This window comes from Castor canadensis, chromosome X (genome assembly GCF_047511655.1).
Source record: "Castor canadensis chromosome X, mCasCan1.hap1v2, whole genome shotgun sequence".
Classification (NCBI taxonomy): Eukaryota; Metazoa; Chordata; class Mammalia; order Rodentia; family Castoridae; genus Castor; species Castor canadensis.
In genome coordinates this window covers 25519975-25538317 of record NC_133405.1, presented here as the reverse complement: position 1 = coordinate 25538317, position 18343 = coordinate 25519975, and the positions used below count along the sequence as shown (strand labels likewise).

Sequence of the window (18343 nt, the reverse complement as noted above, 5' to 3'; positions counted from 1 at the left end):
TTTAAGGGAAATGCTAACCCATCCATCCTGTCTTGGTTCTGAGTTCCAGGTTCTCTCTACCTTAAGCTTCCTTGTGGTCAAGATGAGCTCAATAGTGCTTAACTGGAGTTTGGGGCCAATGTCCTACTTAATAAAATGTTACTTTGCTTCCTTTGCCATTCTTTAGGCAATTCATCCTACATGCAATACACAAAGGTGGGAGAGCTAAAGCAAGGTTTAAATATTACCAAGGCCCACGGCTGATTTATCCTTTAATAGTATCTGGGTATCACCTCCCTCCCTCCCTAACACTAGCGTGGTCTCTGAAGACAGAGAAACTAAATGTCCTGGAACTGACACTGGAAAGTAAGGTTCCACAGAAGAGACTGAAGTTAAGTCCTCAAACTTGAAGTACTGGTGCTGAAGGCTGAAGATATAATCTCCCATGTGTAACTGGCAGGTATTTTGTTGATGGAAATACACACTTGAGGTGCAAGGATAGCCTTGTTCATGACATTAATCTGCAGGAGCAACAAAGTTTTACATGACCTAGGTCTCTAAAATAAGCAGATTCTAGTGACATTTTTTGGCCTGTTGGACCATTAGATCCAAATACTCATATAGCCAACTAGATGGCAGGCCCAGACTCTGTTCCTCCTAATCTTGTTTTAAACTGAGATAAGGAAAAAAATTATAAATAAAATCCTGGGGTATCATGGACCTTTTGTAAAGTTTTCTGAATCCTTTCTCATGTTGACTTGGATTTGGATTGTATATGCCCTAATATACAAATCTGTGAAGAGAAGACAGAGTACTAAGACAATCCTTAGTGATTTGCAAGGACTAATCAGGAGATAACTATATACTTCTTGTAATTGCTTTCTTGACCAGGAATCTTGGTCAACCATCAAATTATGGTTGTGAATTTCAAAAGCGTCAGAGTGTGGGTGCAATGATTATAGGGAAGTAGAATTCACTGATTAAAAAAATGGACTAAGGCCTTTACCACATTGGAAAAAAATAGCTTATTCCTGGACTAAAGTGGGGAGGAAAAATAAGACAAAAAGTCAAAGACATTAAATAGTTGGTATTACCTGAATGCCTTGGTCTTGAGAATTAGATTGGCCTGGACATACTTAGAAGCCCTTGATCAGCAAGCAGTGATTGCATTATATATTAAAAGAACTAAAAACTCCAGGGCTGTGGGTATGGCTCAAGTGCTGGAGTGCTTGCCTAGCATGTCAAGGCCCTAGGGTCAACCCTCAGCACCACAAAAAAATTCCAATCCAGGAGATAGTTTTAGTTTTAGAAGTGCTGAGAAGCAAACTAGGAAAAAAGAGATGAAGGAGAAAATGCTTGAGCGCCTAGAAACCAGGGTATACATACATGAAAGGAAAAAAGGGATATACCCACTCAGACCTCAGACCTAACTGTAATCAACGGAGGCCATCTACACAACCATAAACAATACAGCTAAATACACATTGGGAAACAGTAGTTTAAATACAATGGTGATTTTATTACAAAAGGGGTAAATGTTTATATTCTGGCAATGATGATTATTTGATTTTAAGGGAAGACTAAATAAGGCACTAATCCCACTGATGATGGTGGGATTTGCTATTCTAGCAAAGGTGGGGCCTTATGCAAAAATATTTTGTGTCTTGGATATAGCAAGTAGGCTTTGGTCTCCACCACAGAAAGAAATATTTTAATTCAAAACAGCATTCATGATGAAAGGTAAACAGTTGGATCTGAATAGTACTCACCATCAACCATCCATAGATTATATAGAGACCCTCACAAAAACAGCCCACATAATTTAGTAGTAGTACATGTTAATGAATTCTAACATCTATATCACAGGAAGAAGATCAGAAATTCAAAAGGCTGGTCTTGGGACAATATAGAAGGACAGAGTTGAAAAAATCATTGACAAAATATGGCTTGGATCTGACTATAGTTGCCTACATGAAAGTTTCCTACGTAGGAAACCAATGTATCAGGAAAAAAGAGATCTAAATACCTCATTATCACCAGAATGTGTAATGGTTCTATACCGCAGCACAGCAAGAAAGACCAACACTTGGTCCAGCTATCTAAATGAGCCACTGGTATAGGGAGATATATATAAGGGATAGCATGGAGAACACTAAAACAATAATCTGAGCACTACCTTTGGCCTTAATAACACATGGAAACTTTGTGACTTCTATCTAACAATTTCCAATACTGTAGCTATTGATGGTATGAGAAAATTTGTTAATGAAGAGAATTTAGAACATAGTACTTTTAGCAGTGCAGAATATCCTGATAGAATCACACCACCCACTAACTCTTCACAGAGAGGTAGATCTTGTAAGAATAGGTATGATATGCTATCCAATCATAACTTTTCTTAAATATTCTATACTTTTATAAATTTAATAAGGGCTAAGAAAAGCTATGCATATCCAACTGCATGGAAGGTAAGCGTCTTAACTTGGGTTCCCTCAGAAGCAGACCCTGAGACAAAGATTCAAATGCAAGTAGTTTATTTAAGAACTGACCTCAGGAAACACTGGGGAGTAGTAATTGATACCATCAGTTTTTGGTTGAGAACTGTTCCCAGAGGTGTGCAATCCCTAGATCTTACAGCCTATTATGCAGAGTAGAGAAGCCTTTCAAGCTCTGAACTAGCCCCTTTGAGGATATTTTCTTTGAAAATACTTGTAGTTAAAAATCATCTGGCATGTACAGAAATGAGGCTGAGAGATAGGAGACATGACAGATAGCATTAATTACATATATTTGAACCACAGGAAAATCTTACCCCTTGTCTATTGGGGAGGGTAGCTTAGGCAGAATAAATGAAGGAGACATGGAATGGAAAAGTCATAGAAGTTTGAAATTTCATGGACTTGAGGATTCAGAAGCAGAAAAAACACCTGGAGAGAAAGCAATGTGGGTATCAGCATTAAGCATGGGCCTTAATAATGCCTGGGAAACTTAGCTACTGCATTGACTACAGTATCATAGAGGAGGGTTAAAAGATCATGGGGATCTGTGCCAGTAACTGTGAACAAACAGCATTTTATTGTAGTGATGGTAGATAATTTCACCAGTCAAATAGTAGCTTTTCACACCAAACATGAAGCAAGTAAGATAGCTGCAAAGATTCTAATTCAATAACTTGTCTTAACTGAAGGGTCACTGACAAAGTACCAAATTTGGGGACATAGTTTTTTATAAGAGAATTATAAAGTATTCAAGTTTCTATATAGCATACTTGTAGTCCAGGGAGCCAGGGACTGTGCAACAAAGACTGATACAATGACTATATAGTGACAGTAAGAGATTGCTGACTTAGCACCTTCATTTCACTGTAAGGAAATTAGGGCCTGAATACCCAATGGATCACAGACAGATACTTTATGAGGGACTGTGTAGAAGCATTAGGGTTATTAGGAAACCTATTCACCCCTGATTTTGAATGAAGGAAACCCCTCAGAGTGCCTAGTTTCCTCTGCTGTCTTTCCTAACACACTTTGCTAACAAGGAAATAAATTGGGTCAGATTCCAGTACAACCAAATGAACTGTTTTTACTGGTGGGCAAAGTCACTGTGCTTCTAGAAGATTATATGTTTATATACGCACTCTCTTCTGCTTCCCATGGCCTCCAAGCTGCTGATGTGGTAAACTGTCTATCCTGCTTTTTCTCAATATGGCAGCCAAGTCCAGTGATAATACTCCATAAGTCTAGGTCTCTTGTTTGAAATGGGATTTCTTTGTTGAGATTCTTAATTTTTCTATGGGAGTTTAATTTCTTTATAAAAATTTGACAATAGGGATTTCATATTCAGACTCAGGGTATTTTGTATCCCCAAACATCATACCATCTGGACTATGTTATCATCTAGTGCTCACTGTTGGATCTTCACTATAAGCTAAGTTCAACAATGTAGTTGTACATCCTTTAAGATGAGAAACAAGGTAAAAGTAAATTTTTCACCAAATACATAGTGTGGTTTTTAAATCCTTCATAAAACCACTTCACAAGTTTCCAAGGATGACATCTCAAGCATTTGTTGATGGCCTCAGGGAGCTGGCTTTCACATTTCTTTGGTCCAAGAAAGGCCCATAAGAGAGCCATGATATGGATCACAAAATAATCCCATGAAAAGGCTGGAAGAACTTACCTGCAAATTTTCTCCCTTAACATAGACAGTCACATACAGCTCAGCTATTAACCACTTTGGGTTAACAGAGAAAGAAGAAGTAAAAATTATTAAATTTTCAACCTGTTCCCACTCTCCATGTTCACCCTCCCTAAGAAAAGAAAGGCCAAATGGATTGGTCAGAGTCCAGGCGCTCAGTGGGCTGTTTTCTAAGTGTGTAGAACTTGAGAGTATCAGTAAAACTGTTAGGTATCATTTCCTCCAGCTTAGGTGACTAATTATAGCTTTTCATCTCACTGGAGTGGAAAATTCCAAAATTTTATATAGGCGTTAAGAGCTCTGGAATGGAATTTGGAGTCAAAGCACAAGCTAGTAAAGGCAGTAATGTAAGATATTCTCTTTGTTCCCCTACATTTACCAAACCTATTGCAGGTACCCAGGTCCATGTGGCTAGTTTGGAGCAATGTAATCTAAGTGGATGTAATATATGTCACTACTGAGCTGAGGCAATAAAGTAGGTATAGCCTCTCATGTTTCTACAATGGTGGCAAATGAAAAGACTGCATGTCCTACAAAACAGCAGAGTCTCAGTCAGCCTGGAACCTTGAGTGACTGTGTGGAGCAGATACTCACCCATCCCATTCTTCTGACCTACATGAGATATGTAGTATGAGCAAGAAATTAACTCTTGGTGTACAAAACCTCTGACACTTTGAGATTGCTATCTGAGTGTAACTGTATTCATAATGAATGCACTTCTCTTCTGCAATGTACAACACTTATTATACTATTAATTTAGGTGTTAATAAATCTATGTATTACACCCACACTTCTGAACTGGTTCTATGAGACAGAAGATCACACACAGATCAGCAAGCAAAGCTTTAGCTTTCAACCAAGTACATAGTAGTGAGCAATACAATTTAGTAAACACAATTGCTTTCCACTGCACAAAAAACAGGAAATAATTAAATTTCTTATAGACATTTCTTTATTATATTTTCCCACTTGAATATTTAGAGAATAATTTAAATGTAATGCATACTGACAGCAAGCACAGTATCAAATATTATTTTTAATATTTTTCTTTTCTCACCCTTTATTCCTTTAGGAAAAAATATTTAATGACCTCAAAGAAACAATTATTATGCTAATCACAGTATGCAGTAACACATACAAGCCCAGATTCAATAGAAAAGAAAGCAACAAAGAGTGAAAAAGTCTTTCTCCTCAAATCATTTTAATTCATTTTTCCACAGCCATATAAATTTAAAGTATGAAACAACAATAATACAGCTATAGAATCTAGGTTCTCTTTCAAAGCAGCGGCATATAAAACATAGAAAAGCTAAAACCTCAGCACAAGCTTCAGAAAAACAAGGACTGAGAGGATTTTGATGAAGACATGAAATGCACAAAATACAGTACACAAAAATACTAGAATGCATAAAATATAATGCTACACATTTCAGGTAGAAAGCATCGTAAAATATATAAAATATGCAAGAAATCAAAACCAAAGGGATTTTTCTTAAGAGTACCATGAATACACTGGAACTGGTAATTAGCATTTGAAGATGGGAACAAGAAAATAGCAGTTTCCCATTTAAAACTTTATTTCTAGGCTTTAGGATTTCACCTTCTTGACATCCTTCTTTCCAGAGCTCTCAGTAGCTGACTCTGCTTTTCTTTTCTGTGACTAAAATGGAAACAGATTTAATGTTCTGCTCCAATATGCACATTTTTAAATGGCCCAACAATGTTAAATCTAGGATGTAAATGCATTAAAAAATTTTTAACATGAATATTCACTTCAATGTTACACTCACAGTTAATGTTCTATATAGCCCAACAAACTATATAATCCAATGTAAAATAACCTTTAAAGAATGTTTCATTTTATGAAAAGACATAAAATATCCATCAAAAATAGTCATCAAGTATCTACTTACACATGGTTTATAAATGTACTCTTATCTTAAAGAACTACTCAATAAAGTTTCCGAGGGAAATTTTATTTATGAGTGTTATTCTTAAAAAAACTTCCGATAGATTTTAACATGCCATATTTCATATCTTCTATGATGCATATTCCTTTCACATTTTAGCATCCCTGCAATCAGGATGCATCTTACAACTGATAACAAATCATACTTGACAGCATTTTGTCTTAGTGGTACATAAAATAATGCTGTGTCTTACAATGCAAGGCACCTTAGATTTGATGAAATATGGCAATATACTTAACCACACTCAAATAAGATGATCTGGTAAAGAATACTTTAAATTATAGCTATACAAAGCAACCTGACTAAATTAAAATCAAGATATCTTATCCAACAGTTAACTTATTACCATGTAAAGTATTGTTGTCTGTTCAAAGTTCCCATTTGCAGTCATGGTTCCACAAAGATCAGATAACATATGTAACCGAATCGGAACTCCTGGTTTCAATCTCGGCACCATTCCATTCCACTTTTAACCCTCTTCTGCCCCCACATATAGTTCAGTGTCAATTCAAAGGATTGTACTTGCACTGTAGCTCTATTTAGATTCATGAGGAATTTTTAAAATACTGAGTCCTGTTGCTAAGGAGTTCTTAACCATATGTTCCACAACAAATAGTAAACATGTGGTTGTGATGTAATTCTTTTTCTATCAAAGACAAATTAGCATTTCATAAAATCAGCTTTTATAATAAGTATCACTGTGGCATTAAACATCATATAAGCATTTAAATTATGTAAAAAAAAATGGGATCTACCTAAAAGTTAGGAAAATGCTGAAAATTTTACCATTGGAGTTTTAGTTGCCCGTTTCTTCTTTTCTGCTCTCTCCCTTTCCTCTATTTCCATATTTTCTTTCTCAATCAATGAAATCAGAGTGTTACAGCGTCTCTGGAATTCCTAAATGAGATAATACAATGAGTTAATTTCCATAATTCAATCGTAATCTTTTTAAAAGGTGATGATTCTTTAACCATATCATTTCTATGATAGGGAATTTCCATAACCTGTGTCCTTCAGAACAATATTCATATAAGGAATTAATAAGTTCCACCAAAAATAGGGGTGGGGTACATGTCCTTCAACTGGGTGATTAAACAGACTATGGTAAATCCATCCCTTGGAACACTACTCAGCAATAAAAAGCAAAGTACTATTGATACAACCACGTGGATAAACCTCAAGGGATTATCCTGAGTGATAAAAACTGTCTCAAATGTTACATACAGTATTATTCCATTCATATAGCATTCTTAAAATGACAGAATGATAGAAATGGAGAAAAAAAATCAATGGGTGCCAGAGGCTAGGGAGAGAAGGGAGTGGGTATGACTATAGAGAACACAATGGAACACATGATAAAATTGCACTGAAATACACACACACACACACACAGACACACACAAATGAATGTCGGTATAACTGATAAAATCTCAACAAGCTTTGTGGATTATACTAATGTCAGTTTCCGGATTATGATATTTGTACTAGAGCTAAATAAAATGTTACCACCATGGAAAACCAGGTGAACAGTGAATGGCACCTCCCTGTACATTTCTTTATAACTTCCTGTGAATTTACAAATAATTCAAAATAAGAAGTCAATATAAATGGCTTAAGCATAAAAAACGAGGGCATGTTCTATGGTGATAGTAAGTTTTGGAAATACTAAATTTATATAAGTTAAGGCATATTTCTTCACTTCAGGGCTTCGCAGAGCCTTTCAACTCCTGAGGTGCACTGTGAACACTCACTATGAAGGAGATATAAGATGCATAGTTTCCAAAGGTACTTAATCAATCAAGCTCTCTTTCTCAGCAGACAGGTGGGATCCAACTTCTGGGAAGCACATTTCAGGAAACACTGCTGTATTTGTTAATTTAGAATAAACAATATCTGAAAAGATTTTTGCATTAACCTTGCCACTACCTATATTTCACTGCCAGCAAATCAATGCATCCAAACAATAAACACTGTTAACGAATGCATGGTGGGCATTCAACATATGATTCATTAATATGAAAACTCATATACTGTTGACCCTATATACTTCACTGTATTTTAAAGGTAAGTAATGGCTTAATATCAAAGGGTAAATAACATCTTAAAATATCTTTTCTGTGTAAACAAAAATGCCTGACAAAATAGCTAGCTAAACACTCAAATGAAAATGTAGTTTTACTAGAAAGTAAAAACAATCTCAACAATAGAAAAATGATCAAAGGACTTAGCATGACTCAGGTGGTAGAGCAAAGGCCTTGCAAGTACAAAGCCCTGAGTTCAAACTCCTGCACTGCCAAAAAATCTCCCTAACTTTTCCATTTAGGATGTTGAGATCTTCTAGAAAAGGATACAGATAGCACTGACTAATAATGTCTAAAATATAAAGACCAAGTACTCTTTTGTAAATTACTAAATGCACTATTCAAATTTTAATAATTAAAAGCTGGATACATGTACTTTATTTCATAATAGGCTCAATTCTAGTATGTCGCCGTTCTGTTACCTTTAATCACCTGTAACAAAATAATACATTTGGTGTTGTAGACAAAAACTCATTAACCTTGAAGGCTTTTCTCTTCAAGGAAACAAATTGATTACAATTTTGAGCAAAAATTTCAAAATTGTATTTTAGTATTGACATATACAATGAAAATGTTTAGAATTTGTTATTAAAGTTTCCAATTTCAAGCACAAATGTTTCTCTTCTCAACAAGTACCACTTTAATATGGTAGACTTTTAGCATGGCTTGTCCTATCCAGAGTGTACATTTCATCTTTTTTCTGAAAAGCTGTGTGCTTTTGAGTGTTAACATGTCTATATGTCACTTTCTCTTTAGGAAACATGGCAAGTTAGTGTTACACAGCACACCCAATAAAGCTATTATTCTTAAAGCATCTTGTCCTCTTTGGGAACCTTGCACATATTTCCAAAAGCATCATATTAAAGCTATACATTAAAGTCAGGAGATGTGGTATGCTTATTGAAATGGGCTTTTTTTCCAGTATTCTAGTTCTCACTCTTGATTTTGATACTTCTAGCAACTATATCGTCTCTTCATTATCAGATACTTTTAAAAAGCTAATATGATTTCCTTACATTTGAGCACTGGTGGAGCAATGAGAGGAAGAAAAATCAGCAAGATAATGTTGAAAAAAGGTAACAGTGGTATTTGATAAACTGTATCTTTGGTAGAAAGCTATTTTAAGGAAACCATCACATGTAGTACTTCTTTAAAATGAAAAAAAAAACTCCTCATTTTGCATTAGGTAAGTAAGAATAGTAAAATATTGTCAAAGTGCCAAAAAAATGTATAGGAATAGAAAATTCACAAAAATGCTCCTACATTAAGAAAAAGTTATTGGGCCAGTTATTGTGGTACATACCTATAATCCCAGCTATGTGGGAAGTGGAGGTAGGAGAGTCACAGGCCCAGGCCAGCCACAGACAAAAGCAGTAGATCCTCTCTGGAAAATAAACTAAACAAAAAGGCCTGGAGGTGTGGCTCAAGTGGTAGAGGACTGGTCTAGCAAGTAAGAGGCCCTGAATTGAAACCCCACTACAGGAAAGGAAAGGGAAGAGGAGGGGAAGGGAAGGGGAGGGGAAGGGAACGGGGAGGAAAGTAGGAAGGGAGAGGGAAGGGAAAGGGAAGGAGAAAGAGAGAGAGAGAGAGAGAGAGAGAGAGAGAGACAGAAAGAAAGAAAAAGAAAGAAAGGAAGGAAGAAAGAAAGGAAGGAAGAAAAGAGAGGAAGGCAGGAGGGAAGGAAGGGAAAGGAAGGAAAGAAGGAAGGAAGGAACGAAGGAAAGAAAAGGGATGGTAGGTAGAGTGGTTCAAATGGTAGAGCAAGTAAGCTCAAGGCCCTGAGTTCAACCCCTAGTTACTGACCAAAAAAGAAACAAGAAAAGTTTCAAGGGCTGGAGACAAATATAGTTCAATGGTGCCTACTATGCACAAGACCTTGGCACCATGACACACACATAAGAAATTTCACTGAAACTAAGTTCAAAGGAATGGAAAGTAAAACAATGCCATTTTCCATCAAATTAGCAATGATATGTGCACGCCTATGTGCATACACAGGTGTGGTGCTGTAGTGTTGTCATAGATGGTGACGTGGGAACTCTCATTCACTGATTATGAATGTCAATGTTACTACCTCCTGATATGGATTGAACAGTCTCCCCAAAATTCATCTACTGAAACCCTAGTCTTCAATGTGACTCTATTCTCTATTCTCTCTCTCTCTCTCTCTCTCTCTCTCTCTCTCTCCCTCCCTCCCTTTCTCTTTCTCTTCCTGCTCCCTCCCCCTCTCTCCTCTTAACTAAGATTTATCATCTGCACCAGAAATCAATCCTGCTGGCACCTTGATCTTGGACTTTCATTCTCTGTAATTGTGAGAAAACAACATTTTGTCGCTTAAACCACCCAGTTTGTGGCACTCTGTTATGGTAACAAGAGCAGACTAATACACTACCTTGGTATAAAACAAATTGGAAATATCAAAGACATATTTTTAAACTTTCACTCCTCTGTTCCATTCTTAGAATGTAAGGAAATAGAGATGTATATAAAGGTTTCAAAAGAATGTTAACAGGGAAAGAGTAGGAACTAATTAAATTTTTGGTAATTTAAAAAACGAATACATATACATGAGAAATAGCTGGAAGACTATTAATAACGTGACTAATAGTTAGCACTATTAGTGCTAACCACTGATTCTTTTTTTTCCTTAAGAGGTGGGGTCTGGCTATGTTGCCCGGGCTGCCTTCAAACTACAGGGCCCAAGAGATCCTCAGCCACCAAGTAGCTGGACTGGTAATTTTTATTTTCTTCTTTATGTTAGCCTACATTTTCCAAATTTTCTATAATAAACATTGAGGAGTTGAGCAATCTGTAAAGCTTTTTTTTTTTTTTCAGGAAATGGCAAATATTTTTTCAAAATATAGCTTTATCTTCTCAAATAAAGTTCAGAAAATGTCATACAACAGAGGAAATGTAAAATTCAGAATTATCAACTATCCAATCACTTTCTACTCTCTAATTCAAGTCTCCAAAAGAGGCAGAAAGCCAAAGAGAATCTAATTAGAAAAAATATTAAAAATTAACAAATTATTGTTTACCAGCTAAAAACAATCTTACATTAACAGTAGAATGTTCAAGTTTCATGCACAACTTTAATTGCCCAAAGTTCCCTTAATTTGGGAACAATATCACCAGAATTTTCCTTACATTCCAAACAGTAGTGATATGTTAATATGCAGACCAAATACTCTTCATAGCTTCATTCAATAATATACATACAAATTAAACAGCATGTTATTCAATTTCTCTATTATAGAAAGGGCAAATTTGACCCTGATGAGATTTGATCATTGCTTTCTAGGGAGACTAGATAGATTCTCGTATGTAGCTGATTCTTGAATCATTAAGCTATAGCCTCTGGCAATTATTATTCTCAATAATTAATAGCTGCCTGTGACTGCAGATATCTTTAGATACATATTCACTGTTCATACAAATGATTCAGGGAAAAATACTGATACTTTGAGACAGTCTCATATGCAGTCAAGGAGAGTATCTCAAAATGATTAAAAATAGACTGTATAATAAAATACCTTCGTTACTTTTAACCTGTCACTAACTACTCCAGACACAAAAAAGTAATCTAACTCTCTAGAGTAAGGAATCAAGGAATGGACAAGTATGAATATTAACTTCCTGCATAGGTCATGTGAAGTTCCCTAGAGATACTATCTGACCCCATTTTTATCCACATACTTCATGAGTGCCTAATAAACAGATGGAATCAAAAACAGAATACTGGCAAAAAATGAGAAATTAAAATAAGAAAAGCCAAATTACCAACAAAACAGGGACTCACTTTTTGAGTAACTAAGTGACTATTGTTTTGTTTTGTTTTTGTGGTACAGGGCATTGAACCCAGGGCCTTGTGCATGCTAGGCGAATGCTTTTCCACTGAGCTACATTCCCAGCCTTTGAGTAACTAAGTGACTATGAAATGTCTAAGAGAAATATCCTATCAAAAACACTTTTGTTTTCTATAATTTCTCCATTTACATATTCTCCTTAGATTCTTATCATCCCATCTGTCCTGGAATTATAGGGAATGGCCCATGGAACCTTAACCAGTTTCTACAATTCTTTAGTTTAAATATTTCTTTCTCTCACTATTTCCCCACTCTTGATTTAAGAGTTAAGTTGGAAGAAGATAAATAACGTACAAAAGGAAGAGTAGATGCAAACACAGTAGAAAATAATAGGAAAATGACACATGAAAAATTGTCCTACAGCATTAAGAGCTGTTGGAAGTTTTTTTAAGTGTCCTGTGTTCAAACATGTAGGAAATGCTGGATTTTTAAGAAGGATAAACAAACATGTACAGCAGGACTTTTCAGAGATTTTAGCATTCTGATGTAGACTGAAAGTCTTAACAGCAGAATTCTGTTTCAACACAGAATCCTTTTCTGTACATCACATATTTACATATTCTCAAACAGTATTTAGTAAAAGCCAGCTTAGCAAATGCTGTAGAAGGTAAAAATGATGGCTATATCTAAGGATAAAACTACAAAGACCCTAGAACTAAGAACTAAGGAATTTTATATAATTTAGTTGACAAAAGGATCTCAGAGACAATTTGGGGGTGGGATGAGTGATGAACTACATGTGTTTTTACTACTCAGAAATATCTTAATAAAGATTCTCACTGGAGAGAGTTCATAAAATTATACACTCTTAAGATTAGAAAAGACTTAATAAAAAAATCATTCAAGTTGATGTTTGAATTCTTTCTAGTAGGTCCTTGCTAATGAGTCATGCAACTTTCCTATCCAAATTCTTCTGGTCACTACATTCTAAGGCTGGCTATTCTACCTCTGGTCAAGTTAAAAATGTTCCCTGAGACAAAGCTACTATTTGCTACCTTATGGTTTCCAACAATCAGTTCTAGATTTAACTTTGGTAGTCACAAAAAACAAGCCAATTTCCTTTTCTGACAATCTTTTCAAGACAGCTCCCCATGCCTACACCATAATCAATCCCAGGACCACAAACACCACTTTGCTAAATTAAATGTCCTATCTCTTTACCTATTGTGCATTTAATATGTCTCTTAATGGTCTATATGATACTTCATATCTACCTGTGATAGTTAATCTTGGATTGGCTTGATTGGATTGAGAAGCACCTGGGAGATTAGTAAAACACACATCTAGGTGTGTTTGTGAGGGCATTTTCCAGAGAGGACTAACTCAGCCCCACCCTGAATGTAGGTAGCACCATTCCACAAGGTGCGGGTCCACATGGAGTAAAAGGGGGAAAAGGAAAAGGCCTGCTAATGCAGGCATCCTCTCTCTTTGCTTTCTGGCTGCCATGATATGAGATGCTCTGATCCACCATGTCCTTCCCTACCATGATGGAGTGGAACCTCTGAAACTATGAGCCAAAATCTATTTTTCCTTCTTTTAATTTGTGTCTGTTAGGTATTTTTCATAGCAGTAAAAAATCTGATAAACATAAAAAACTGGTAGCAGAGAAATGGAGTCACTGCTGCAAGCATCTGAGGGTGTGGCTTGAAGCCAAGTACTTTGGAAACCTTTAGAACTGGTTTATGGCAGGAATTTGGAAAGTTTGGAGAAGCAAGCTTAAGAAGCCATAAAGTGATGTAAGCAGAGCTTAATGGGTGAGTCCTGTGAAAGCTCAGAAGACCAGAATGCTGATAGAAATGTGGACAGTAAAGACTGTGCTCATTTCAGACTTTACTGGGAATTGGATTAAAGGTCGTTTGTGTTAGAATATGGCAAAGAACCTAGCTACATTTTGTCCATTCCCTAAGACTTTGAGTGAAGGTAAGTTTTTAAATAATGGACTGATTATTGTGATGCAGGAAATTTCAAGACAGCACAGCATTCAGCATATAGCATGAATATTACTGGCTTCTTTTAATCAAATTTACAGTGAGATGTGGAAGAAGCCAAAAACAAAGCAAGAAAAAAAAGTGCGGAAAAGGAGCATGTTGAAAGTTGTTGACTGACAAAAAGGGTGTGATCATTAAAGAAATTAGTGCCATTAAAAAGAAACTAAGTACTTTGCACTGAACCAGTAGGAAAGATACCTCGCAAGTGTCTGAGGAATAGGCCGGATCCCACTTATAGTAGGCTCAAGGGTGTAAAGGTTTTAACTCATTTGAAAGACTCACTGTGAGAAGAAAGCTCTAGGGCATGTTGCTCACACAAGCCCACCTAGGAAAGTATTTCCCTATGCTTAGCCATCCGGACATTCAGAAGCCACTACAGTTGTCCAAAGAGGCCTGAATGCTGCTTGAGCTCATGGTCAACCTTGCTATGGTACATGCAATGCTGGCTTTGCAGGCATGCAAAATACAAGTTATAGGATAATGTAGGCTTCCATCCAGTTTTCAAAGGAAAGCTTGAGAGGCCAGGCAATGTGCAACAATCAAAGTACCTGTAGGTGGCCTCTAAGAGGGTGATGCACCGAGCTGTGAGGGTGAAGCCTAGGCTGCAGTAGAGACCCAAAGAAGTTGGAGATGCCAAAAACATGGAACATCTGCCAAGGAACGTCATGGGCCCAGGAAAGAGACCATGTAGGCTGCACTCAGGAAGGCCATAGGGGTTAAGATGCCCAGGCCCTTTGGAGCTGACATCACGCCACTGTGTGCTCCAGATACAAAACATGAAGCTAAAGGATTTAATGTTTACTCTGCTGCGTTTTAGTCTTGCTTTATTCCAGTGTTCCTTGCTATTCTTCTAGCTTTCTTTTTGGAATGGGAAAAGTAGAAGGAAAGAAATAATATAACCAAGGGTAGTATATTAGTCAGACTTTCTGTCACTGTGATAAATACCTGAGAAAAACAACTTAAGTGGAGGGGGACATTTATTTTGACTTTTGGTATCAGAGATTCCAGTCCATCCTGGTGGGGAATTCGTGGCAGAGCAGCGGAGCTCACATCATAGTGACCAGGAAGCAGAGAGAGAATGCCTCTGCTAGTGGGTCTGTTTGTAAGGGTGTTTCCAGTAAGGATTAACTAACAGAGGAAGACCTGCCCTGAATGTGGGTAGCACACGGGGGTCCACATGGAATAAAAGGTGGGGGGAAGAAAGCCCACTAGCAGAGGCATTCTCTCTCTGCTTCCTGGTCACTATGATGTGAGCTATGCTGCTCTGCCACGAATTCCCCACCATGATGGACTGGAATCTCTGATACCAAAAGTCAAAATAAATGTCCCCCTCCACTTAAGTTGTTTTTCTCAGGTATTTATCACAGTGACAGAAAGTCTGACTAATATACTACCCTTGGTTATATTATTTCTTTCCTTCTACTTTTTATAAACATCCTTTTAAGCAGTACATTTGTTCTGCAAAGGGACAGATGGCACATATTTTCAACTTTGCAAATGACGTAGTCTCTGTCACAACTCCTCCTAACGTTATGCTGCTGCACCACATAAACAGCTACAGACAATGTGTGAGTACCAATAAAACCTTACTGACAGACACTCACATTACCATTGTGCATAATTTTCATGTCACAAAATAGTATTTTTGTTTCTATTTCTTTCAACAATTTAAAAAAATAAAATTCACTCTTAGCCTGCAAGCTATACAAAACAGGTGGTGGGCCAGTTTGCCAAGCCCTGCTGTAAACTACAGACTTTATATTTACTTTAAACAAAATTACACTGCCTTGGTTTATCATGTCTTTTTAATGGTTTATGACTCTACTCAATGCAAAGTGATTCACATTTCAATCTTCTGAATACGAGGATATGTATCTCTACCTTTAATAAATGATGTAATGTTTGCAGGTGAGCAGTGCTGCCCATTAGTGTGTGGTGAATCTCAATCACCCCAGGCACCAAGTTCAAATATCCTGTGCCCCTATACTCAGCTTCAAAGCATCAATTCAAAAAGCACAGCAGTGGACTTGAAGTGACTTACTGAAAGAGATTAAAGAGGTTTCACATTACATTTCCTATGTACTAAAATCCTAGACATTAAGCCTACCTAAGTCTGAATGACAGAAGGTCTGCGCCTTTTATGGTTGAAAGTCAAATGTAGCCGAATGAGCAAGGGCAAAAAAAACACACTGCATCCCACATCTATACCTCTGAATTTGTTGGCAATATTCTATAAGGTCATGATTTTCTTCTATAATTCTTAGTAAAACAATATGGGCATTCTTTCTCTTTTGTTCTTTTATATATTATCTATAATTTACCTCCAGAAAATAAATGTTTTAAACTGATACCTTTATCTATAAATTCTGTAATATATTTCCCAGATTCTGAGTCACCTTTGAACCTCTATCACACTAACAGAAAACAATGGCAGTCTATACTAGAATCTCACTGCCCATGAACACTGGCAGTTAAATGGAAGTTAATGTTCAAATAAATATATCCTACTTTTCTCAAACAAGCATCAAATGTTATGATGCTTTTATGCAACTGTTGCTACTTAAGCATGGTTATTTTATAAAATATTATGTCACATTTTCACAATGTAATAAATACTTCAGTATAAATACCTAGAATGGATTACCGTTAGCGTATTAACTGTATTTCTGATTGTTAGAACAGTTCAGGGTCCTAAATGAAATACCTACAGCTGCATAATAGCACGCATGAAATTTACAACTGTATATTCAAACATATGAATAAATAAAAGCTATAGGAATAACAAAGTCTGTCATTACAAAAAGGTAGATTGAAAGAAAGAAAAGAGCTGAAATTAAACTCTAATATATTGATACATTTCCTCACATCCTATCCAAATTTGGTCCAATCATAGGAGTCTATGGGATAGATGCAAACTGAAGTAAAAAAAAAACTGCTATGCTCATTTATTTACTAAATGCCTACTCTGGATAAGGTGTTATACTAGTCTCTTTAAATACACCCAACTGCACTTCACTGTTAAAAGAGTAAGAAAAAAATGACTCTGGGGCAGATGGTGGCATATTAGCCAAGGGAAGGAAAAAAGCTGGATGGAGAAAAGATAGAACTATAAATTTGAAAACTGTTAGTGTAGTTGTTAAGTGAAGGAGACACTTACCTACATCCAACAGGCAGTATCTTAAAAATGTAAATTTGATCATGTCACTGCCCTGTTATGATCTTTCAGTGACTCCCCACTTCCTACAGAATATTGACCCAAATTGAAGTCTTTGATATAGCAGATGGAGCCCTTCATCATTTGGCTGCTGGCTATCTTTCCAGCCTCATCGATCCAGTACTTCTCTATTCACATCACACCATACCAACCTACTTGTAGTTTCTGAATATGCTCAGCTTCCACAACCTGGAATGTACTCTCAGGGTCAACTCCTTCTAGTTTTTCAAGACTTGGTTCCAAGAAGGACCTCTTCTGTGAAGCTATTCCTCTGATTCCTTTGCTGCAAGGCAAAGTTAAAACACTACCTTCTCTGTACATCCCTCTGTTATAGGACCTTTTCAAAATTAAGGCAAAAAAGGGACATTTTAGTCTTTCAAGTGCACCAGGGTTAACAGATCACTATGAGCATAAATATATTTGGCTTTTAATATTTTAACTCTATACTAAATCAAAGAACCCATCAGTACATTTTATAGATTATCAATTTTATCAATGCATTATTCATACTTCTCACATTCCATTAAGAATGTAATGCTTTAAAATATCAATATTAGCTGTTAACACACAATTAAGCACTAATGTATAAAATAAAAAATCATAAGTAGTCTTCCTTTATGAAATTTCCTAGACTAGGCTTCATAAGCAACAAAATGTTATTATGACTATAGAACAAGTAGGAAATTTTCAAGTTTCACTTTTCTTCTTCTAAAGTATCTACAAAGAAAATGCTTTTATGACTAGACAGTGAATTTATAAAATATCCTGTGCTAAACCAATAACTGAATTAACCTTTACTAGCCACTGTGATAAACCTATAAAATGGGAACCAAGTTAATAAAAAGCTATAGCAATGTTTTCTAAAAAGTACCTTTTCTCCTACAATTCTAATGAGGAATGTCATTTTCTTACTTTGAAATAAGGAATACTTTCATTAATAATAAAGTTGTGATTTGAAAACAAACTAATAACATGAAATTTTTATTACATTATATTCAACCAGTGTGTGATTCTCTCCCTGAGATGTTATCACCAAATTCATTTAAAC

At 36.2% G+C, this 18343-nt stretch overlaps 1 protein-coding gene across 12 annotated transcripts in view; it reads right to left on the bottom strand.

Annotated features, from left to right (window-relative positions):
* Positions 1 to 18343, bottom strand: part of Smarca1 (SNF2 related chromatin remodeling ATPase 1) — a 630075-nt gene that overhangs the window by 551493 nt on the left and 60239 nt on the right. For 3 of the 12 annotated variants that reach the window (XM_074063778.1, XM_074063785.1, XM_074063779.1), the window contains 2 exons: positions 6933 to 7043; positions 5111 to 6792 (listed from right to left, as the gene is read on the bottom strand). In XM_074063778.1, the coding sequence (XP_073919879.1) occupies positions 6682 to 6792; positions 6933 to 7043 (222 nt within the window). In that variant the 3' untranslated portion in view covers positions 5111 to 6681. Of the gene's footprint in view, positions 1 to 5110; positions 6793 to 6901; positions 7044 to 15545; positions 16122 to 17451; positions 17633 to 18343 lie in introns of those variants that run through there. The other 9 variants (XM_074063783.1, XM_074063781.1, XM_074063786.1 and 6 more) reach the window with 5 other exon arrangements.